The following is a 25,952-nucleotide window of genomic DNA, read 5'->3' as shown; positions in this document are numbered from 1 at the left end:
CAAAAACAAACCTGGGTTATATTCAGAGGGTTCTCCTTTCCTCAAGTTATCCTTCCTCCTGGCTGCCATGCTATTCTTGGATGACAAGAGCAAATCCTGTGCCACTGAAAAGATGGCATGGATGTCCTTCAAAAGTCTCACAGAGCCATGCTTTATCATAAGAAGGTTAAACTTTAGGGTCCTGGGGGTAGGGAGTCTCCTTAGTGCAAGGATCACACCTTTTTTTTTTCTTTTTTTTTTGTGTCTCCTATCCTTCCTTTCTCTCTTCAGTGCTCCCTTTGAGAAAGTATTGTCAAGGATTCATGCTTTGTCGTTGTTCTGGTGTTATTGATTGCCTGCACCTCTTTGTGTGAGCTTTCATTGGTCCGTGATATAGAGAAAGTTCTTAGTTAAGCCCAAGAAGACTCTGGAATCTTTTATATGGAGCTCGGGTTGGAGGACTCTCTGGGAATTTGAGCTCTATAGGAAAGAGTGAATATATCTATTTCAAAACACTTCTCATTAGTATGGCATTTGTCTTGAAACTGGTGATGGTCCAAGGGAGAATGATCCTAATAAAGCTGTCTGTGATACACAAAATTGCCTTGTTTCCAACTGTAATGGAGATCGTGCTTCCTCAGTGGCCCACGAGTGCACTGGAGTAATTTCCAAAATTTCTGTTTCCCTTGGGAATAAAAAAAAAAGCTCAGCATGAGTGTGTTTTAATGAAAGAATCATCTGTCAATAACAAACTAATTGCGTGCTTAGTAGCTGGGTAAGATGGCCTGTGCTTGTGAGCCACAGCATGCTCAAGTCTTGTGTGCACTGATGTGTTAAGGAGCAAGTAGAGATGGGAGAAACACTGAAGTCTTGCACTTGTTCGCTTACAGCGAGAACACGTGGGAGTTTATGAACAGGTGGGTTTTCCACTGGCATGCAAACATAGACAGGATCCCATTTATCCGTGACAGGAAAATTCCACCCAAGAAAATTCCACCCAGAAAATTCCACCCAAAGAAAATTCCACCCAGGGAAAATTCCACCCAGGGAAAATTCCACCCTGAGAAAATTCCACCCAAAGATAATTCCACCCAAGGAAAATTCCACCCAAAGAAATTTCCACCCTAGTAAACGACAATTTAAAACAAAGTATCTAAGGACGAAATGCATTACCAAAATAAGAGTTCTTAACAAGTAAAAAAAATTTGAAATTACCAAAAAGTAAACAACAATTTAAAACGAAGTACCTAAAAAATAATAAATTACCAAAATAACAGTTCTTAACAAACAAACAATTATTCTAAATAACCAAAATAAAAAAAAAAACATTTGTTACCAAGTAAACAATATCAGAGTAACCCATGTGCTTGAGATCATTTTTTACATCTGGAAGCCATAATCATCCTGGATCAAGCTCCATTGTGGAAGTCCACAGTGTAATAACAAATGTGAGATTGGCAGAAAAACTCAGTATAATAATGACCCACAGTTTGCTCTTAAAATCAAATGCTTTATTGCTCTGGCATTTCTTCCACCATCCGAAGTTATCGCTGCATTTGAATTGCTTTCTGACGATAATGATATACCAGATGAGTTTATTGGTTTCTTTAAAAGCACCTATATTGGCATGTACCGAGGACGAGGAACCAACCACAGAGGAGAGCCACTTTTCTTAATAGGTCTCTGGAATGTACATGAACAGGTCTTGCAAAATGTTATTTTTATTAATAAAATAAATTTTTGAATATACTTACCCGGTGATCATATAAGCTGTCAGCTCTGCTGCCCGACAGAAAAACCTAAGGACAAAATACGCCAGCGATCGCTATACAGGTGGGGGTGTACATCAACTGCGCCATCTGTCGATCAGGTACTCAAGTACTCCATGTCAATACAGAACCAATTTTCTCCTCGGCCCACTGGGTCTCTATTGGGGAGGAAGGGAGGGTCCTTTAATATATGATCACTGGGTAAGTATATTCAAAAATTTATTTTATTAATAAAAATAACATTTTTCAATATTAAACTTAGCCGGTGATCATATAAGCTGATTCACACCCAGGGGGGTGGGTAGAGACCAGCATTACATGTTGACATTATTATGAGCTAAGTATTTTGTATTTCATTTTAGCAGTTATTCAAAATAACAAACATAAAATAAATAAGTACCTGGTAAGGAAGTCGACTTGAACAATTACTCTGCCTTTTTAAGTACAGTACGTCTTCCTTACTGAGCCTCGCGATCCTCATAGGATGCTGAGCGACTCCTAGGAGCTGAAGTATGAAGGGTTGCAACCCATACTAAAGGACCTCATCAAAACCTCTAATCTAGGCGCTTCTCAAGAAATGACTTTGACCACCCGCCAAATCAAGTAGGATGCGAAAGGCTTCTTAGCCTTCCGGACAACCCAAAAACAATAATAAAACATTTCAAGAGAAAGATTAAAAAAGGTTATGGAATTAGGGAATTGTAGTGGTTGAGCCCTCACCCACTACTGCACTCGTTGCTACGAATGGTCCCAGAGTGTAGCAGTTCTCGTAAAGAGACTGGACATTCTTAAGATAAAAAGACGCGAACACTGATTTGCTTTTCCAATAGGTTGCGTCGATTATACTTTGCAGAGATCTATTTTGTTTAAAGGCCACGGAAGTTGCGACAGCTCTAACTTCGTGTGTCCTTACTTTCAGCAAAGCTTGGTCTTCCTCATTCAGATGGGAATGAGCTTCTCGTATTAACAGTCTGATAAAATAGGATAAAGCATTCTTTGACATAGGCAAAGATGGATTCTTAACTGAACACCATAAAGCTTCAGACGGGCCTCGTAAAGGTTTTTAAATAGAACTTAAGAGCTCTTACAGGACATAAGACTCTTTCTAGTTCATTTCCAACCATACGATAAGTTTGGAATATCGAACGATATTGGTCAAGGCCGAGAAGGCAGCTCGTGTTTGGCTAGAAAACCAAGTTGTAGAACATGTAGCCGTTTCGGATGAGAATCCGATGTTCTTGCTGAAGGCATGAATCTCACTGACTCTTTTAGCTGTGGCTAAGCATATCAGGAAAAGAGTCTTAAAGGTGAGATCTTTCAGGGAGGCTGATTGTAGCGGTTCGAACCTGTCTGACATAAGGAATCTTAGTACCACGTCTAAATTCCAACCAGGTGTAACCAAACGACGCTCCTTCGTGGTCTCAAAAGACTTAAGGTCCTGTAGATCTTTATTGTTGGAAAGATCTAAGCCTCTGTGACGGAAGACTAATGCCAACATGCTTCTGTAACCCTTGATAGTGGGAGCTGAAAGAGATCGTTCTTTCCTCAGATATAAGAGAAAGTCAGCTATTTGAGTTACAGAGGTACTGGTCGAGGATACGGATACTGACTTGCACCAGTTTCGGAAGATTTCCCACTTCGATTGGTAGACTCTAAGGGTGGATGTTCTCCTTGCTCTAGCAATCGCTCTGGTTGCCTCCTTCGAAAAGCCTCTAGCTCTCGAGAGTCTTTCGATAGTCTGAAGGCAGTCAGACGAAGAGCGTGGAGGCCTTGGTGTACCTTCTTTACGCGTGGCTGACGTAGAAGGTCCACCCTTAGGGGAAGTGTTCTGGGAACGTCTACTAGCCATCGAAGTACCTCGGTGAGCCATTCTCTCGCGGGCCAGAGGGAAGCAACTAGCGTCAACCTTGTCCCTTCGTGAGAGGCGAACTTCTGCAGTACCTTGTTGACAATCTTGAATGGAGGGAATGCATATAGATCTAGATGTGACCAATCTAGTAGAAAGGCATCTATATGAACTGCTGCTGGGTCCGGGATTGGTGAGCAAAATATTGGGAGCCTCTTGGTCATCGAGGTTGCGAAGAGATCTATGGTTGGCTGGCCCCAGGTGGCCCAAAGTCTCTTGCATACATCCTTGTGGAGGGTCCATTCTGTTGGAATTATTTGTCCCTTCCGACTGAGACAATCTGCCATGACATTCAAGTTGCCTTGGATGAACCTCGTTACTAGTGAAATGTCTAGACCTTTTGACCAGGTGAGGAGGTCCCTTGCGATCTCGTACCATGTCAGAGAGTAGGTCCCTCCTTGCTTGGAGATGTACGCCAAAGCCGTGGTGTTGTCCGAGTTCACCTCCACCACTTTGCCTTGAAGGAGAGACCTGAAGCTTTTCCAGGTCAGACGTACTGCCAGTAGCTTCTTGCAGTTGAAATGCATTGTCCTTTGACTCGAGTTCCATAATCCCGAGCATTCCCTACCGTCTAATGTCGCACCCCAGCCTACGCCCGATGCGTCCGAGAAGAGAACGTGGTTGGGAGTCTGAACAGTCAGGGGAAGACCCTCTCTAAGGTTGATATAGTCCTTTCACCAAGTCAGACCAGACTTTATCTTTCCGGAAACCGGGATCGAGACCGCTTCTAGCGTCTTGTCCTTTTTCCAGTGAAAAGCTAGATGGTAAAGAAGAGGACGGAGGTGTAGTCTTCCTAGTGACACAAATTGATCCACGGATGACAGTGTCCCTATCAGACTCATCTACAGCCTGACTGGGCAGCGTTCCTTCTTCAGCATCTTCTGGATGGATAGCAGGGCTGGGGGTTGATCGTCTAGTTCAGCAACGTCCTCATCAGAGGGTTCCTCATCCGAAACTGATGAGGAAACGGCAACGGAGTGGGCAACGTCTGACTCGCTGAATCCGGTCGCACTGGAGGATGCGTGACGGAGCCGGACGCAATATCATGGCACTGCTGCACAGTCTGTGAACTGTCAACAACCATGGGTGCGCGAGGAAGTACAGCGTCAACCCGAAACTGTCTAGACTGTCTGGGTTGTACAGTCAACACCCTACCGGGTTGCTGAGGTTGACGCACTGCGTCACAACAAGTCACCTCTGCTGGTTGTTGAACGTCTTCCTAGTGACACACTGAACGTCAACAACCACCTCCGAGCGTCGCTTAACGTCAACGTGCGACTGGCAACCCACACTGGGTCGCATCGGTGGAGGAACCACCTCAACTGGCAGACGCGAGTAGGATACCTCAGCGTCAACAGGGCGCACAACCAACCGGTTGGAAGGTTGTTGGCCAGAAGGTTCTTCTCCGTATTTAAGTCCTCTATCAAGGACACAAGCTTGGACTGCATGTCTTGCAGCAAAGCCCATTTAGGGTCTACGGGAGCAGGTGTGGCAACAGACGGGGTTAGCGACTGAGGCGGAACCATTTACCATCCCTGGAAGCCTTGTTATGTGTGACATAATAGTACAGCAAAACTTCAAAGGCTCGACAAAAGTTGAGAAGTTGACCTGTAAACAACTTGGAGCGTCTCCTGGCTAGGCGCCAGGGCGAGTCTACCAGAATTGAGAAGTCTATCTGGGCAGAGGCATGAACTCCCAAGCCGAGAACTTCTCTCGTGTCCTATCAGACTCTCGCTCTATAAGCCAGTTTAAAAGAAGGGAAATCAAAGGCTGTATCCCTAAAACTCCTCCTGGTGCAAAAACCAGTCGCCTAGCCAACGTAACGCTCTCTAGGAGAGCGAGAGAGCACTAGCTTAACAACAACGGCTTCGAAGTAGCTAGGCCTAGAGTAAGTTCTGACGTTAGGCGAACGAGGAGCAGCAGTTACAAGATCCGGACGAAGATCCTTAAAAAATCATCATGATTTAATTAAAGTCCATAGGAGGCAAAGCAGCTTAAGGCTCCTCTCCAAATGACATTGTCCTCAAAGGAATATCAGTAGGAGGGAGAACAGCACTTTCTAATCTACAGGAACCTTGTCCGATAAAAGCTAGGTTATCTCAGTGAGGGTCTCACTGGTGCATTAGCAGCAGACCAGAAGGCAACGTTATGTAACTGCTTGACAGTCTGTGAACTGTCAAAAACTGAACTGTCAACCACAACAGGTGCGTGAGGACATACAGCACTGGTGCATTAGTAGCAGACCAGAAGGCAACGTCATGTAACTGCTTGACAGTCTGTGAGCTGGCAACAACCATAGCTGTGTGGGGAAGCAAAGCCTCTACTCCTGACTGACTAGTCTGCTGCGGGCGAGTAGCGGTAACCACAGTGGGTTGCGGAGGTTGACGCACAGCGTCAAAACAAAGCAACTTAACTCCACCCTCCTGTTGTTGTGGTAACTCGCGAACGTCAACGGAGGGTAGCGTGCGTCTGTGAACGTAACGTGCGGCTGGCAGGGTACACTGCGCATGGGTGGTGGAACTCTCACAGGCGGAGTGCGGGAGCAGGTAGCGTCAGCGTCTACTGTACGCACAACCGTGGTTGGTTGTAGGCTAACGGGTGCAGCGTCAACCTTCTCCGCACGATACTCCTGCATAAAAGATGCTAACTGTGTCTGCATAGACTGTAGCAAAGACCACTTAGGGTCTACAGCAGCAGGTGCGGCAACAGACGGTGTTACTGCCTGTTGCGGTACCACTTTGCCTCTCTTAGGAGGTGTGCAGTCATCGGAAGACTGCAGCGAGTCCGAACTGACCCAGTGGCTACACCTGGGCCGTTGGACTTGCGCGGAAGGGACCGACTTGCGCTTAATAAGCTGCGAGACCTTGGTCCAAGGTTTCTTACGAGAAACCTCTTCCGCAGACGAGAAGTAAATGGGCTCTCTCGTCTTTGTGTGGGTAGGGCGATCTTGGGTAGATACGCCCGAAACCACGGAGGGAAAACGTCTGTTCGTTGATCAAGGCCTGACGAACCCATAAGTCATTCGACATTACTTCTCCCCTGGGCTTGGGAGCTTGCAAGAGGTCCCGGACTAGGTGAACGACAGGCACGAACAGACGAACCCTCGGACGCAACACTGTAACACTTTGCGCATATCACTTTATCACTTCGATTTTCTGTTTTGCACTTATTTCACTGAAATCGAAACTTTTACTGATTTCTACCTGAAACACGCAATTCTACCCTTCATTAAAAGGTAGTAATTGCGAAAACAGTCGTATAATGCAGCTCATTAATACTAGCAAAAACAGAAAACATATATAAAGATAAAGAATTCAGTGGCTGGGAAAGAGACTAAACACTAGTTCAAATAAACTACGTTTACAATCTCTCACCGCACATAGCCTGGGGACAAGAATAAAACCCTAGAAACGTTTTACCTTCTTCCCCGTACAGCGACTAGGGAGGAGAGTAACAAGAGAACAACGTTACCCGCTTGAACGGAACGTTTTTTTCCTCTCTCTCCCTCCGTCTCTATCTCTCTCTCTCTTTCTCTCTTGATTTCGCACCTGAGAGAAGAGCCCAATTATATATCGTCAAAACATGTTATTTGGCTGAAGGAAAAAACTGAAAGGTTTTCCAAATAAAAAGTTCCTTTAATTTAGAATTTAAACCATTTAAGCTAAGAAAGAATGAACGAAACGTCAGAATCGATTTACTCTTACTGCAAAGTGAAACCGTGATACACTCTCTCTCTATCGTAACGATAGAGCGCAAGTTGAACGTCCTGAACGTCAACAACTGCGTAGTCTAAAAAACTAAATGTTAGTTCATCTTTGAAAACAGTACGAGACTATCAAAGAAATTCTTTCATAAAACATTAAATTTAAAAAGTTTTAAATTCTTTAAAGGCTAAATACGATATAACGGGCTCAACGTTGATTAACTTCGGTTCCAAGTTAGGACCGCCTACTATCAAGAAAGGTCGCATATAAACAAAACATAAAAATTCTTATATGTTTATAATAAATGGAAAGTTAATCGAAGAGGCCTAATAAAGGCGGAGAGATATAAAATATATAGATCTATAACGTGTTAAGCAAAATTACTAAAAACCTAAACACACTTCCGTCTAAGGGAAGGGTCGGCCATTTAAAAGTGAAAGAGAGTCCATACTCTCTTTGTCACCATAATTAAATCTATCCAAAACGAGTTCAAGTTTTGAGATGAAGATAAAACCCCTGCATAGCGAAAGCTCAAAACTAGAATAGTGTACTTCACCAAATAGTTGTGAAAACAAATCCAGTTAGTAACAGCATATTTAGTAGGTCTTGCCAGTGGCACGACAGAGAGAAAATTGGTTCTGTATTGACATGGAGTACTTGAGTACCTGCTCGACAGATGGCGCAGTTGATGTACACCCCCACCTGTATAGCGATCGCTGGCGTATTTTGTCCTTAGGTTTTTCTGTCGGGCAGCAGAGCTGACAGCTTATATGATCACCGGCTAAGTTTAATATTGAAAAATATACAACGGTCCAATAATGAAGCTGAAGGTTTCCATAATGCTCTACGATCGTCGTTAGCAAGCATACACCCAAATCTCTGGATACTTTGTGCCGCATTGCAAAAGGAAGAAAGCCAGAATCAAACAAAAATTATTCACATTACTCGAGGGGATCACCACAATCAAAGAAATACATACAAAAGTATTGATGCCAGACTTAGGCACCTTGTCGAATGTTTCGATGTCAATGATATTTTGAAGTTTCTAAGAGGTGTTGCATATAACCTTCATTAAATTAAATTTTTCTCTTATTTTTAATAATTTTAGCTATTTTTATTGGATATCCAATTTCTTAAACATAATCTTTTTGAAGCAAATTTTAAAATTCTTATATCAATGACAGAATTAAACCCCTTGTTGAAAGTTCCGATGCCTGATATTTTCCTCTTATTGTTTTTCATTTATTCTTTCTTATTGGAGATGCAATTTCTTAAATATATATCCTGTGTGAAATGTAAGTATATAACTCATAAATTTTGCTTCATGAACTTTTTTTTTATTGTATTTTTGCTTTTTAACCATTCTTTTTGCAATCTCCTGATACTTTAAATAAACTTGGGTGAAATTTTCCTTGGGTGGAACTTTCCTTGGGTGGAATTTTCTCAGGGTGGAATTTTCTCTGGGTGGAATTTTCTCTGGGTGGAATTTTCTCTGGGTGGAATTTTCCTTGGGTGGAATTTTCTTTGGGTGAAATTTTCGTGGGTGGAATTTTCATGTAACCCATATATCAGATCTCGTCTTCAAGATGTGCTGGCAAGATACAGAATTCTTGTAATCCTATTCAAGCTAAGGTGCATGCTAAAAGTGAGATGTCCCTAAAAGAAGCGTGAGCAAGCACAGTGATGTTTTCAACAGAAACTTTTCGCTTTCTTCTGAATGGTGATCATGATTTTATGTTTATGTGATGAACTATCCAGAGGCGTATAAGGTTCTTTCTCAAGTTCCTTGAAACTTTGAGCAGAGGGAAGGACATCATTCATACGTCCCCAAAGGATGGATAGCTTCCAAGAATGGTCATGTTGGGGCAAAAAGGTCCTCACATACAGGGTAAGTATCTGGAAGTGCAACTGAAGTGGCCACCCCTTTACGTGAGCCGACATCAGTTTCTGCTTGAAAGGAGTACCTTCCAAACCCAAAGACACCCATATCGTCAGAGCATCATGACCCGGGTCAACATTTGGAAAAAAATTGAAGGACTCACTCTGAGAAGGAAGTCCACCAGTATCACTTGGGGATACAGGATGAGTTTTATCATCATGACCTTATCCTAAAGTTAGATTAAGACCACTGCCCTTCAATGTAACGCCACTAGAGGAGGCCGACGGGGAAAGATCTGAGGGCATGGTACTAGGTATAGGAGGAAGAGGTCTGGCCGACTTCCTAAACTTTGAGGGAGATCCTGAAGGAGAGGAATCACCCTTAGACTTCATCCTTCTCCTGCTGTACACCTGCCACTGAGGAAACAGCCACTCCCTACATTCCTCACACAGAGAAGCTTGTGAGTAATTATGTTCCCTGCAAGATGGATACAAGGAATGAGGATCAACCATCAACTGGCTCATGAAGGTCCTACAGCTACTATCAGTATCTCCAAGGCCAGTCTACATGTCTACTTTCGGTTTCTCCACCAATCGTACCCTTCGCAGAAAATTAATTCAGCCAAGTTTGGGTTAAGATGCTGAGAGTACGTTAGTACACATTGCGGGTTGAAATCAAAGTGGCTACTGGGTGAGCCAGCAGTAGGGTGGGCCTTCCCCCATTACCTACTGGTAACTACTAACACCTCATTATAATTTCAAGAGCAGACTAGCAGCTTCACTGAAATCACACTTATATTAAAGGACTTAGGTTTGTATTCATACAGGAATACAATTTCAAATTCTGTTAGCATTTCTTTATGAAAATTGAAATCTTTCTTGTAATACAAAATAAATATAACAAAATTACTAAAAGAATACCCAACAAGGATATAAAATAGATAGAAACTACAGAACTAACCTGCTGGTGTTGCCGAGTCATTAAAAGCATCCTACCAACTAAGTCAGTTGTGCTGACGCCTTCCGTTCTCTTACATTCTCTGAGAATGAAATACAAGAGAAATAGAAGACATATTTTCAATAAACAACAAAAAAAACAATAAACGTTTGCTTGGAAAATCAAATGAAGTATCAATCCTCTATGATAGATGGTTAAATGCTACAGTACTGTACATGTATATACAATACAGTAAACATCAATGAAATTTTTTTCTGCTGTTATCATTAAGCCAGAAATATCAAGAGATCCCATATACATTACAAATAATGTAAAAAGGATTATCAAAGTTTACACAAAACCAAAGAATTCTTTTACAATACAGTGATGCCTCAGCATACGAAAGTAATCCGTTCAGGATACGGTTTTGTATGCTGATTTTTTCGTATCCTGAGTCGCGTTTTACATGTAAGTAGCCTAATCCATTCCAAGCCTTACAAAAAGACACCTTTTCTTTCATAAACACGCTAAACTGTAGTAATAACCATACAATGCAGCCATTTCTATCATTCAATAATTAACCCAACCGTTAAAAACAGCCTAATCCATTCCAGAAACCACCATGAGATTATTCAATAATGTAGTTATAGCCTAGTTATCCCCTCCAAGCCCTAAGAAAACGGTCCGTTTTCTTTACTACTGTATAAAAGATACGGTACTGTATGTAAAGCATTTGGATCAGTGAAGGTGTATTGTTACCTGTACACCTAAATTAAGGGTTGATACCCTGAAAAAAAAGGTACTGTACTCTCGGCGACGAGTTGGGATCTCGTAAGCTTTTCGTATACTGAAAATCTTTTCGTATGCTGGGGCATAAAAATCTTTGTATCGCTTTTCGTATCCTGAATTTTTCGTAAGCAGAAACTTTCGTATCCAGAGGTATCACTGTACTAAAAAACCCATACAATTTTCAAATATGGAAGATATCACGATTCATGATTACTCTGATTAAAAACTACCCAACTGCTTTTAGTTGCAAAAAAAAAAAAAAGAAAAAAAAAGAAAAACCTGATCAATCATGTGAGTAAACAATAAAAAAGGGATTTTGACGTAGGAAAAATCTATTTCTGGGCGAGGGACCTGTGCCGCCCAGTGAATAAGCTCCATTTAGCACTTATTCTTAGGTAATTTACTGCTAAATATACCAGAGAAAAAATGTAAAGGAGTGCTAGGTTAACTAGCTCGCTCACCTATTGGTGTCGGTATAAAATTGGGCGTATATTCCAGAGGTCCCGCACTATTTAGATTAATCCACGACAGAGAACCCCAATAGAGGAGAGCCGTTCAACCTCACTCGGTACTACTACAATGCATCCGCTCAGAACCCAACTCCTTAGCACCCAAAGTTTGGGGACTCCAAGGGAGAGGAGCTGGGAGGGTTCACTGGGCGGCACAGGTCCCTCGCCCAGAAATAGATTTTTCCTACGTCAAAATCCCTTTTCTGGGCTCGAACCTGTGCCGCCCAGTGAATCTATACAAGAGAAAAATGTCACCAAACTTGCAAAATAAAGGAAAAAACATAAGCGTAAGAGAAATACAGGATGCTTTAATCAGAGATGAGTACCAAAAAACAATTATAAGGGTATCTTAAATATGAACATAAATCCAATAAGGTAGGTATAATAATGCCGTGAGTGATAATATATACAGATACTCAGGAGCATAAAAATTTACAAATATAATAACAGTATTCAGGTGCGAGACCAACGAATACAATAGGGTATAAATGAGGCAGGTAAGAGGGAGAGATAAAGAGTCAAGGCATTAACCTGTGAGTTACTCGGGAGTAACTACGCTCCCTGCGGCTACTGTAGAAAATTTTAGGGCTTCCAAATGTTTAAGGTAGTGTTTCTTGAACACTGACGGTGATTTCCACCCTGTATACCTGGAAAGGTCTGTAAAATTCATGTGGTGAAAGAAGTTCACCGAGGTGGCAACCGCCCTGATATCATGTGCAAGAGGAAAAGAGTCAGGGTTAGCTTGTTTAATAAAATACAAAATTTGTTGCCTGATCCCTTTAATAGTAATGGTACCGCCTTGTTCTCTAACGAATAGAGGCCCCGAGGAGTTAGAGGAGGTCCGGGATAGATAAGACCTAAGAGTAGTGACAGGGCACAGCGACGGATCTTGCGTGAGGGGAACAATTTTCCAGGAGGTCCATCTGTTTTGAGGGTCTTCATTCTTAGCCAAAAAGAATTTGTTAGGAGAAAGAAGGACCTCTCCTGAAGGCAGAAAGTCAATATGACCCGGGTCTCTCGACAAGGCTGCCAATTCAGAAATTCTTGCCCCGGAAGCCAAGCTCACTAGGAAAAGTGTTTTCCTGAGAAGGGGCATGTAATCACAAGAACTGTTAATGGTATCAGAAGCCAATTTGAGTACGTCATTAAGGAACCAGGTCACCGGGGTAGGACGAGTAACCGGTTTCAGTCTGGCACAAGCTTTCGGAATTGAAGCTAACAAAGAGTCGGTTAAGTCTATGTTAAAACCCACTAGGAAGATCTTTTTCAGAGCCGATTTAATAGTGGTGATAGTATTGGCTGCCAGACCTGATTCTAATAAAGATCTAAAGAAAGTGACTGTAAGGTTCAAGTTCATACAGTTCACGTCTGAGTCTATTAAAAATTTTGCCAACTTTTTAACTGCAGAGTCATACTGACGGATGGTGGAATCCCGTTTATCTGATTCTAGGAACAAGGTGTTTTGAGGATCAATATTGGCACCATGCATAGCCGCAAACTTCATAAAGTCCATAAAGTTAGGGCGCTCTGAATGTTTGAGAAAGCGTACACAACGCGTGTTTGTACTATCTGAGACAGAACCGGATTGGGTATCGGGTGAGGGTATAGTCTCAACTCCCGCAGGAGAGGATACCAGTTGCTCTTGGGCCAGTTGGGTGCGACCAAGGCTACTTATCCCTTGAAGGATCTCAGTTTGTCTAGAACTTTCAGCAAAAGATTCACCGGGGGAAAGAGATAAATCTTTTCCCAGTTGTCCCAATTCTGTGACATGGCGTCTGTGGCGTAAGCCTGAGGGTCTAGATTGGGAGCCACATATACTCTCAATTTGTGGTTGGATTCCGTGGCGAAGAGGTCCACTTGGAGACCGGGAACCTGAGAGAGAATCCACCGAAATGACTTTAGATCGAGTGACCATTCCGATTCTAGAGGGGAGGTCCGGGACAGGGCGTCTGCCACTACATTCCGGACTCCCGCCAGGTGGACAGCTGAAAGATGCCAACGGTTCGAGGCTGCTAGGGAGAATATGGCTATTAGAACATGGTTCAGAGGCCCTGACTTTGACCCGCCTCTGTTGAGGCAGCGGACCACCACTTCGCTGTCGAGGACCAGACGAAGGTGTTGTTTCTTGGGAAGAGCGAGACGTTTCAGGGTTAGAAGAACTGCCATGGCCTCTAGCACATTGATGTGAAAATGGCGGAACAAGGGAGTCCAAAGACCTTGAACTTTCTTGAGCTGAGAATAGCCGCCCCAACCTGATAGGGATGCGTCTGTGTGAATGATTAATTCCGGGGGCGGAAATCGAAGGGGAACTGACTTTGACAGACTGTTTGCTCTTGTCCAAGGAAGAAGTCTTTCCCGTAGAATGGGAGGAAGGCGGACTTTCCTGTCCCGGAGCTTCCAGTTCGCCCTCGAACGCCAGACACGATTGATATCTTTCAATTTTGCCTTCAGAAGAAGATCCGTCACTGAGGCAAACTGAAGGGAACCCAGAATCTTCTCTTGAAGCCGTCTGGAACTTACTTTGTCTTTGAGAAAGCGTTTGGTGTTTCTTGCAATCTCTAACCTCTTGGGTCTGGGAAGACACAGAGTATGAGATATAAGATCCCATTGCAGGCCGAGCCATTGGAACTTCGATTTTGGAAGAAGACGGGACTTCTTGAAGTTGATCTGGAAGCCTAGAGATTGAAGATAATGGATGACTTTGTGAGTGGCTTTTAGGCAATTTTGGGAGGTGTCTGACCAAATGAGCCAGTCGTCCAGATAGGCTACTACTTGAATCCCTTGATTCCTGAGTTCCTGAACAGCGACTTCTGCTAGCTTTGTGAAGATCCTTGGGGCAATGTTGAGCCCGAAAGGCATCACCTTGAAGGAGTAACTTTTGTCCCCTAAGCGAAAGCCTAGGTACGGACGGAAGTGTCTCGCTATCGGGACGTGATAGTAGGCGTCTGTAAGATCGATAGAGGTGGTGACGGCCCCACGGGGAAGTAAGGTCCGCACCTGCGAGACGGTAAGCATTCGAAACTTGTCGCATTGAATGGACAAGTTGAGAAGGGATAGATCTAGAATCACTCTTCTCTTGTCTGAATCCTTCTTCGGAACACTGAACAGCCGACCTTGAAACTTCAGATGTTTCGTTTCTTGTATGGCATTCTTTTGTAAAAGTTCCTGGACAAATTCGACCAGGTCCGGAGTGGAATGTTGACGAAATTTGTTCGGAGGAGGAGGTCCTTGAATCCAACTCCACCCTAGTCCCTTGGAGATGATACTGAACGCCCAGGGACTGAACCTCCATTTGTTGCGGAAGGCATAGAGCCTCCCCCCTACCTGCTGCACCTCAGTATTGGTTTGAGGAGTTGCCTCCACGTCCGCCTCGGAAGTTCTTTCCTCTGCGAAAGGCTCTTCCCCTGCCTTTGTTCTGGTTAGAGCCACGGTGGTAGCCTCTACCTCTACCATAACTCTGGGAAGAGCTATGAGCCTCGTAGGACTGGTTAAAGGCAGGGGAAGTGGCGGAGGCACCAGAAAGCTGGCTCTTAGGTAGCAGAACGGTGACATAGTCATCCGAAGGAGCCCGAGAGGTGGAAGGCTGTGCAGGGGCAACAGAAGATGGAGGAAGAGGCAGCCGGAAGTTGGATGAAGCACTCTGTTGTTGCCTGAACTGGGTGGAGGTATATGGTCTAAGCTTCTTCCTACCCCGGGCTTGATAATTTGCGGGGTCATACTTGCGTTTAGGGGTCAAACCCCAACGGGCTTTAAGGCTCTGATTAACCCTAGTGGCCTCCGCCAAGACTTCCTCTACGAGATCCTCGGGGAAGAGATTTGAACCCCAACAGGAGGACCGGATGAGTTTATTAGGTTCATGCCTAATCGTCGCCTCAGCTAGAACATGCTTGCGACATCTGCGTTTAGCAGTAGCAAAGTCATATAAGTCATAATATAACGACTGTAGCGTAGCCTTGTTGAGAGACTTAAAAATACTCTCCGTATCGTAAGTCAAGGCTATCGACTCCGTGGATGTGGCCAGGTTTAGAGTACGGCCAACACGTAGGCGGGAATCATATTCCTGTTTAATGAGAGATTCCGGGAGACGGGGAAGCTTCTCACTAAACAAGACTGAGGCACAGTCTGCTGCAAGCTTGCCGGAGGTAAAGGTGGTATGGACGTTGTCCCAACACTCAATACCTGAGGGAAGAAGGAGGGAGATTGGATCCACCTCTCGGATGGGAGGCAAGGGCTTCTCCTCCAGAGCATATTGAAAGGCAAGCTCTGCCACCTTATTGACGCATGGAGTCAAGGTGTTCTTGTCCATTAAGAACATCGTAAAGGAGCTTTTATGAGGCGTCAGCATGGTGTTAGTGCAGCCGATGTCATTCAAAAATCTGGCCCAAACAGATTGGGCTTGCTCCTTCGGGAAGATGACCGTCTCTTTGGGGACCTTGTCTAATCGGACTAAAGCTTCCTCGGTAAGTCTGGCATAACCATGAAATGGAAATGCCAGACCCGGAGGAAAGAATTCAAAGTCCTCTAGAGGGCGAGTGCCAAGGCCCTCCAGAGTCAACATTCCGTCTGAGAACGGGGAATGAAGAGCCATCCGCCAGGGGTTGTTCTTGGCAAACGGCGGGAGCTTAGAGGCATCCGGTATGAGAGAGCTTTGGACTCTCTCCGGAGCTCCTTGCTCTAAAGCCCCAATTCTCTGACCGAAGTTAGAGAACATCGTGTCCATCCTCGACTGCATCTCCGAAACCAACTTTTCCTGCATCTCCGACACGATGCGAAGCATAGCTGATTCGGAAAGGCCCGGGCTAGCAGCAGGAGGGGCGGAAGGAACTCCCGGGTCGTGAGACTTAGAGGAGGAACCAGAGGTCTTTGAAGACGGGTTTGTACCAGGTTTAGAGCCATGAGAAGTCTTGTGAGGCTTGCGAGCTTTGGGTAAGGTCCTTGAAGTAGACTTATCCTTAGGGGGAACCGGGTATGAACGTTGAGACGAATCACGGTCCCCAGAAAATCCAAGAAAGGAAGAGCGATCAGAAGAAGAAGAAAGAGCGGGGCTGAGGATAGGAATCTCAGCGCCGGACACACCTGCCTCACTTACCACCCTACCTGTATCCGGCTCGTCTAGCAACATTGGTTCGACGTCCAGGTTCATGGAGGCAACATTGTCCTCCAGACCTCCGGGGGCGTCCGATGGATCTTGCTCTGGGTCGATGAGACCCGTTATAGTGGCATCAATGTGGGCAATGATGGGAGCTGCCACATGCCTAGCCACAGCAGCTGAAGACTTGGCGTTGGGGTAAACCATGGTGCAGTAGTCCTCAGATAGGACGTACGGCCGCTTAGACTTTACATTCCGGGCAAAACCACCAACCCACACCTTCAGTGTGGCCCGAGCCGCAGACTTTTGCTCCGGGGATGCCTGAAATAATAGTGGGAATTATAAAAGGGAAACTCCCAATGATCCTTCAAGACCATAGATATCTTACTAATAGTAAATAAAATAAGAAGGCAATATAGCCAACGGGACTCACCGAGTCAGAACCAAGGGTAGTGATGAGGTCGAAGCAAATCACACAGTTATCCGGGTGCCATACCACAACGTCTTCCAGTTGAACCCCACAAGGGGCGTGAGATCGGCAGACGGAGTGGCCACAAGGCTGGTGCAGAACAGCTGCACAGGCCGGCGTCAGACAATGCACCATCTGTAAAAAGAATAGTATATGAGAAACTGTAATTCTCTTAATTAGGGGCGGGTCTGGAGGACCCGGGCCTAACATAGGTCTAACACAAGATTAGAGCCTAACTACTATTCTATAAGTGGCCTAACATAGGTCTAACACAAGAATAGAGTTTAACTATACTATTCTTTTAAGTAGGGCCTAAAATAGGTCTAACACAAGATTAGACTGTAAAAAATAAAATAAAATTTTTTTTTTTTTTTTTTTTTTTTTTTTTTTTTTTTTTTTTTTTTAGGGGCGGGTCCGGAGGACCCGGGCCTAACAAAGGTCTAACGCAAGGTTAGAGCTTAACTATAATATTCTTACATAGGGGCGGGACCGGGGGTCCCGGGCCTAAACATAAGTCTAACTTGAAACTAAAGTATAGCCATCCATTCCGGTCAAGCCGGGAGCATAAAAAAGGATGCAAAAACAAGGAATTAAGACACATAGTGTCTGATTTCCCGGGGTGGGGTAGACCCCGGGCCGGGAAATAAAGGTATATTCAATACCAATTCCTTTAGGGACTCCGGGGTAGTGATCTGTCATATATAATCATCATAGGAAATGTTATAAAATAATAGGGGGGCGGAACTGTAACTAAGAACTGCCAATCGAACCCGGAGGGTTTCGTATAACATAAGCCAGAATGAAAAGTGAATATAAAATAGGGTACACCGGGATCCAACTCTGTAGACCGGTGGCCAACCAGACTAGACAGAGACTAAACCGCCGGGCCACCCGGAGGACAAAGTCCATAAACACTTAACTACCCCCTCTAAAAGGAGGGAAGGCAACGGTCCCTTAGTGGAGGGGGGGGGAAGCCTAGCCTCCCACCTAGCTAGAGGGGGAGCGTGGGGGAGGATCACGTGATACGAGGCAGCAGGGCTACCAACTGACGATCCCCAATCAGACAGATCAAACGGAGTAATGGCACAAATATTCATTATAATAATAATAATAGCGTTAAATATATGAATAAACACATTGAAAATTTTTGGGCAAGGCATGCAACATAAATAATTAAATCACAAAAGACACACCTGATGGCTAAAATAACATTGCCGCCTTAGCACGGTCGGCAGCCATAGCGATACGTAAATGATATCGGCCCAAAATTTGAACCACGAGGATTCTAAACGCTAAATAATGAATATTCACAATAACAAATAATATTTGATAAAAAAAATAATACACATAGTAACACCGCAAGTGAAAATTAAAAGCTCTCAAAAACAGGAGTACCAACTGTAGTGAAATCAAGCAAGATCGGTATGAACGAAGAGAATAAACTCCTATAATATAAATATTAAACGATCTAGGTTGCTCAAAACACAGTAAAATCCAGCTTGGTACTTAACTTAGACGGTGTCTCCTGGGAAACCGACGAAGAAGCCATAATTCACTAGAAAATATCCAAAAGCGAGAGCACCAGAAAAAAAGCGGGTTACTTTGAACGTTGTGCTAAAAGGAGTTGGGTTCTGAGCGGATGCATTGTAGTAGTACCGAGTGAGGTTGAACGGCTCTCCTCTATTGGGGTTCTCTGTCGTGGATTAATCTAAATAGTGCGGGACCTCTGGAATATACGCCCAATTTTATACCGACACCAATAGGTGAGCGAGCTAGTTAACCTAGCACTCCTTTACATTTTTTCTCTGGTATATTTAGCAGTAAATTACCTAAGAATAAGTGCTAAATGGAGCTTATTCACTGGGCGGCACAGGTTCGAGCCCAGAAAAAGCTCAATTAATATCTTGGATATGAATTTGGCTTCTATATTACAAAGAACAGTAGTATTATAGCATTATATAAGAAATATGATTCATCTTGAATAAGTAAATGACTGCTATACTGTATTGCAAAATTATTTAAAAAAACTAAATGATTTGATAAGACAGTTGTGTTGCAAGTAAAGAATGATTAGGAGGAAAAACATAATTAGTAAATAAAATATATCTATTTTTATGTAACTTCTTTGATCATATTGATTCTACTTGAAGCTCTATTGACGTATATCACAAAATAAACATCTCACGTTTTCTCTCCTTGCAAAATGCCTCTCTCTGGCAATTAGTCAGTCTATGGTGCGGCATATCACCTCCTACTTTTCAGTTTTTTCATTGACTAGTGTTTAAATAAGACACAGATTGAGTTACAGCGGTTTATTTTGAACTAATAAATCCCAATGCGAGTCTAATTTTTCCTGGCTTTGCATAACATAAACGTATCTGGCCGGCAGCTGCAATGTTGAGTTTATGTGTATGGAGGAATACTGTTCACTCACTCACAACTGTTAGTTGACTGCTTTAATTATAAATGTAAAGTCTAGTACTGCAATTTAACCTTTAGTAATACCTGCACTTTTTGTGGTTTGTTTAATTTAACCCACGAAGAACGCCCCGTCCATATAATGGATGCATTAATTGCAATCAACTTAAGAGCATCTATATTGTGTATGCATTTTTTTCATTCTTCTCCCTCATATGTATGACTTTAGCCCCGCTTTCTATTGACGTCACAGTCTACTTTAACCAATCAGTGATTGTTTACAAAGCAAAGTTGCCAGAAATCTTATACTTTGAGGTTATAGGAGTGTGCTAAGCATGCGCCGTTTGACTTATCGATTGAGATTCTATCTGTTGGAGCGATAAACGATAACTTTTTTTTACGCAAAATTAAGAGTCAATTTGTTTTATAATGGCTAATATTGATTATCTTTATGATTCAGAAACAAGTGCTGATGATTTGGACAGCCATAGTGAGCATGATAGTAATGATTATATTACTGATAGCGATGTTTATGACGACGATCTTGACATTGAACCTGTTGCTTCATCCTGGACACGTGTTTATCCACCTGAGGGTATTGACTGTGGGAGTGATTTTGTTTTTACCCAAAGAAATGTAGGTCCTTTTGGGATTCCTAACTGTAATTCAAAGCCTATTGAATACTTTTCTTTATTTATAACTGATGATATAGATATTCTTGTTCGTGAGACTAACATATATGCCAACAGATTTTTAGCTAGTAAGGAAATACAGAAGCTGGAAACTAGTAACTCGTGAAAGAAATGAAAAAGTTTTTAGCTCTTAGTTTGCTCATGGGATTGATAAAAGTGCAGGATGTAAAAGATTCTTGAATGCTGTAATATTCTTGTAAATCCGCATTACCAAATGGTGAAAAAGTGTCACTCGATATGTTATATAATTCTTTTTACCACGCTATTACTGGATAGAATATTCTGTTTTTTAGGACTTTTTCAGAATTACATTCTTTACAAAATTGGCACTGTTATAACAAATAGGAATAATAAGTTTTGTAATAACCCAGCTTCAGAGTGACCTTGATTATTTTGCAACTGTGATTTCTAAAGACATTTTTTTCTATTTCCAAAGTAATTGACAATGTATTAAACAATAAAGGCCCTATTCAAAAAGCTCATCTTCTTGCAGTTTCAATGATACCAAATACTTATACATTAGAGTGAAAACTAGTATATTTACATTTTTTTTTATTTTTTTCTATCAATATCAATAAACCGTTGTCGTCCTTTGGCGGTGCCGCCCGTCGTCCTTCGTGGGTTAAGGTACATCTAGAGAAGACTGAGATCAATATAGGCTAACTTCTAAAATTTTACCCAGCAGTTCAGTTTTCTTCTTCCGTAAATCGTTATCTTTACTAATTCTATAACCTTTTCAGACCACTGAGTTCCAACGTACTGAGGTGATTGTGCTTAACCCTTTTCATATGAATATTCAATAAAAATTATTTTCAATTAAACTTCAGGAAGCCAACAGTTCATGTTTAGATTGACAGTGAGGCAGGTCTAATTTAGAATTTTACTTAGTGTATTTTTCTTGGCCACTAGATTTGTTATGGAAGAGTAGTGCATTTTCCTCTGAGAGGCAGAAAAGTATATGGAAACTAATATTGGTAGGATATCCAAATAATTTGCTTGAGGTAAGCTTTGATACTTGATTTTATTCAAAGCTGCCTCTAGATGTTCACCAAGAAGACTTTTTTTTTTTTTAAATTGAAGTGATTTTATAGAAAAAGGCAGATTTTTTTCCGAGAGCAAGAAAAGTTTTTCATTCAGTTACCATGTAGTGTGGACACTTTTTCCCTTTTAAAAAATCTATAGAACATTCAATGGTCTAACACTGTTCATGCATACAGTAGCTAAATTTCTTTAGCATTAGTGAGTAAACAAAAGAAAATCCTAAAACACTGGAGAATCAAAGGGAATTTATGTGAAATTATATCCTTTGCAGAGTTTTTAGAAGTATAAATATACAGCATTTATCTCAATTTCTATTTGTTTGGGTATGAATAATTCAATAAGGTGATTAAGAAATATTCTGAGAAATTATTAAACTTGCATTACCTAACCTAGATACTGATCTACTTACCCAGATGAATTCTGTTTGGTTAGTTCATTTAATTATTGTATTTTTTAAACAAAAGTAACTCAGAATGTATGAAAGATAGAATTTCCTTTTTATAGAATATCCAGTTATCTAATAATTAGATTGATGGCATTATGTACATTCAAAAAATACTTTTGCAATATAGGTTTACTGGTCCTAGTACCAGGTCCCATGTTCTAAATATATCAATCATAAATTATCAGTCACAGTTAGTAATTTACAATTTAGGCTATCTAATTGTCCTACTGTGCTTTCTTGCCTATTAAGAATTGGTCAAATTTTCATCAGTCTAATATACTTATTACGCTTACTCTAGACAAGAATTTTGATTAATGTTGGCTATGTTGTAGCAAAACAGTGGGGGAATAGAGTGGGGGGATGTAAATGGGAGGTAGTGAAGGTTGAAGAGTTAATTAAACCAGAGGTAAAAAGTGAATATCAAGAAAGGTTGGAAATGGCATATGACAGAGTGAAAGTGAAAAACTGGTAATTTAGAGGAGTGGAAGTTAGTAAAAGAAAATTTTGTTGGGATTGCAAGTGATGTGTGGGGTACGAGGATTGTTGGAGGCAGCATGAGGAAGGGTAGTGAATGGTGGAATGAGGGAGTGAAGATAAAAGTGGAAGAGAAAAAGAGGGCATCTGAAGAATGGCTGCAAAGTAATAGTGTAGAGAAGTATGAAAGATATAGAGAGAAAAATGTGGAAGTAAAATGTAAGGTAGATGAGGCAAAGAGGGCGGCTGACAAGAGGTGGGGTCAGGGTTTGGGTCATTCATATGAAGAGAATAAGTTTTGGAAAAAAGTAAAGAGAGTAAGGAAGGGTGGTTTGAGAATTGAAGAGACAGTGAAAGATTGAAATGGAAGGTTGTTAAAAGGAGAGGAGGCAAGGAAAAGGTGGGCGGAATATTTTGAAAGTTAACTGAATGTTGATGATAATAGGGAGGCAGATATAATTGCTGTTGCAGGTGTTGAGGTGCCAGTGATGGGAGATGAGAATGAGAGAGAGATTACAAGAGAGGAAGTGAGAAGAGCTCTAGATGAAATGAGAGTAGGAAAAGCACCTGGTATGGATGGTGTGAGGACTGAGATGTTAAAGAAAGAGGGTGTGACTGTACTTGAATGGTTGGTGAGATTGTTTAATGTGTGTTTTATATTGTCAATGGTACCAGTAGACTGGGTGTGTGCGTGTATTGTACCACTATATAAAGGTAAGGGAGATGTGCATGAGTGTTGTAATTCAAGGGGTATTATAGTCAATTTCTTTTAACGATGCAGATTTGCACCGAATCGCAGCGGTGCCCTTTTAGCTCGGAAAAGTTTCCTGATCGCTGATTGGTTAGAATTATCTTGTCCAACCAATCAGCGATCAGGAAACTTTTCTGAGCTAAAAGGGCACCGCTGTGAGTCGGTGCAAATCTGCCTCGATAAAAGAAATGGACTATAGTTTGTTGAAAAAGTGTATGGTAGAGTACTAATTAATAGGATTAAGGACAAAACCGAGAATGCAATCTTAGAAGTAGAATGGGAGGTAAATATGTTGTTGTTTGCGGACGATACTGTACTGGTTGCAGACTCGGAAGAGAAGCTTGGACGATTAGTGACAGAGTTTGGAAGGGTATGTGACATAAGGAAGTTGAGAGTTAATGGGGCTAAGAGTAAGGTTATGAGATGCACGAAAAAAGAGGGTGGTGCAAGGTTAAATGTCATGTTGAATGGAGAGTTACTTGAGAAGTAGATCAGTTTAAGTACTTGGGGTCTGTTGTTGCAGAAAATGGTGGAGTGGAAGCAGATGTACATCAGAGAGTGAATGAAGGATGCGAAGTGTTGGAGGAAGTGAAGGGAGTGGTAAAGAATAGAGGGTTAGACACGAATGTAAAGAGAGTTCTGTATGAGAAAGTGATTGTACCAACTGTGATGTATGGATTGGAGTTGTGGGGAATGAAAGTGACGGAGAGACAGAAATTGAATGTGTTTGAGATGAAGTGCCTAAGGAGTATGGCTGGTGTATCTCAATTAGATAGGGTTAGGAATGAAGTAGTGAGGGTGAGAATGGGTGTAAGAAATCATTTAGCAACTAGAGTGGATATGAAAGTGTTGAAGTGGTTTGGTGATGTTGAGAGGATGGAAAGCGGCTGTCTGCTAAAGGTGATGAATGCAAGAGTTGATGGGAAAAGTACAAGAAGAAGGCCAAGGTCTGGGTGACAGGAGGATAGATGTGAGAGAAGCAAGAGAGCGTGCTAGAAATAGGAATGAATGGTGAGCGATTGTGACACAGTTCCGGTAGGCCCTACTGCTTCCTCCCGTCGCCTTGGTGACAGTGGAGGTAGCACAAGTAGGGGATTCATCGTATGAAACTTCATTTGTGGTGGATAATGGAGGAGAGTGGGCTGTGGCACCCTAGCAGTACCAGCCAAACTCGGCTGAATCCCTCATCAGGTTGGGAAGAGCAGAGAGAGGAAAGATCGCCTTTTGTTCCTTTGTTTGATGTCGGTTACCCCTCAAAAGTGTCTTGGTAAATAGGTAGATAGATGTAGATAAAGTGGTACTTCGGTTTGAGTTTAATGTTCTAGGAGCAAGCTCGCATTTCACAATTGCTTGTAAACCAAAACAAAAAAAAATTCACTCGATGTGTTATCTATCTATCTACCAAGGCACTTCACCAGACATAAAAAAAAAGAACAAAAGTAGACTTTTCTTCTTTTTGCTCAACCTAGCCTGATGAGGGATTCAGCCAAGTTTAGTTGGTACTGCTAGGTTGCCACAGTCCACTCTCCCCCATTATCCCCACAAATGAAGTTTCATATGCTGAATCCCATACTGTTGCTACCTCAGCTGTCACCACATCCGGAGGAAGCAGCAGGACCTACCAGAACTGCATCCACAATTGCGCTCTCTCTCTCTCTCTCTCTCTCTCTCTCTCTCTCTCTCTCTCTCTCTCTCTCTCTCTCTCTCTCTCTCTCAAAAGCCTTGTAATATTATTTCATTTTGGGGTACTCATAGACAAATCTTAGAGAAGCAGCAATATGAACATCAGGCAAGTATAATATTAACAAATCTTATTAAAATTATGTTTATGATAATATTCCCAAACCTCGACATTTCCCTGCAATAGGAATTATGGACACTATAGTGTACTGTATTGTACTTTACATGTACATTGCATAGACTGGATAAAATTATTAAAAGGTCTACAAAATACTCACTTGTATCTTTGGGCTTTTTTAACTATATGGTAGGTATCAACTCCATCGGCTGTCATTGTGATATCATCTGAAAATAAATAATAACTTAGAAAATGAGAGAAATAAGCAATTTGTTTCAAAGTACAATAATCATGGGTACATCTTATTTCATGGCCTCACTACCTAAAATTGCAATACATTGAATGTTTAACTTTTCATCTGTTCCCTTACCATCTTTTCTTCCCTCTTTCTGGGTACAGTATTTTCAAATATTTCCAACCCAATTTCAACCTTCTCTTTAAGACTGAATTCTTTAAGCCCAATATAATTAGGGTTTGGTTGCAATAATTTATAAATGTTCAAGTAGAGTTGTTTCTTTCCCATTTCCATAATTTTGCGAGTAATTTGGGTTTTCTAACTATACAGACCTGGGTCATTTAAATGGGAGTATGTCTTCAGCCTGAGCTGGATCAACTATTGAATCTTTGACAAAGTAGGTGCGGTAGTTAGTGGGAGGTGGGTGGGAAAAGCCACTGGCCGGCCTGACTGTATCACATCACTTTTGGCCTTTGTCTCGAGACCTGAGGAAGGTGGTGGAGGAAAGAAGGACTCAGGTTTATATAGATATGAAAAACACAAATCACTTAAAAAATTACAGAAATTTTCCTATAGATATACAAAGCATCATCCTTTAAAGAGGAGACTCATCCTTTGGTGGAAGGCAGTCCCTTAGAATCAGACTGAAAGGTTCTTTTCTCACTTGGAAATGCCATCCTATCTGGTCCAATATGGAAACGAAGGGGATGACTCCTAAAGCCTCCTAGCAGCTAATCATAGGGATGAAATTTTTTTTTTATGTCATTAGCTAGTTCTGGCTAAGAGGGAAGCTAGTAACAGATCACGAAACACCTACCTCTCTATAAGGGAAATAGCGTCGGAAGTGTTAGTTCGGACATCGAGACTAATGTGAATGGACACCAACCCATTCTCTCCTTTGTAAGGAAAATGGAAGAATTACTTCTAAGCAGGGTGTAGATTACAAGAAAACCTCACTCATGCATAACTTGCCAGCATCAGTTGTCCAAGTAGCTTGTAATAGGTAGGGCTGCTTTATCCCCTCAAGTAGCTTGTAATAGGTAGGGCTACTGTATCCCCTCAAGTAGCT

General features: G+C 42.1%; 1 protein-coding gene across 1 annotated transcript in view; it reads right to left on the bottom strand.

Moving 5' to 3' along the window:
- The window catches only part of Pect (phosphoethanolamine cytidylyltransferase), an 87,454-nt gene that overhangs the window by 45,249 nt on the left and 16,253 nt on the right, over nucleotides 1-25,952 (bottom strand). The window contains exons 4-5 of the mRNA XM_068395126.1: nucleotides 24,809-24,875; nucleotides 10,198-10,276 (exon numbers count right to left, since the gene is read on the bottom strand). Of these exons, the coding sequence (XP_068251227.1) occupies nucleotides 10,198-10,276; nucleotides 24,809-24,875 (146 nt within the window). The remainder of the gene's footprint in view (nucleotides 1-10,197; nucleotides 10,277-24,808; nucleotides 24,876-25,952) is intronic.

This window comes from Palaemon carinicauda, chromosome 20 (assembly GCF_036898095.1).
Source record: "Palaemon carinicauda isolate YSFRI2023 chromosome 20, ASM3689809v2, whole genome shotgun sequence".
NCBI classification, from domain to species: Eukaryota; Metazoa; Arthropoda; class Malacostraca; order Decapoda; family Palaemonidae; genus Palaemon; species Palaemon carinicauda.
Note: the sequence above shows the minus strand (reverse complement) of the source record. Positions and strands in the feature narration are given on the sequence as shown.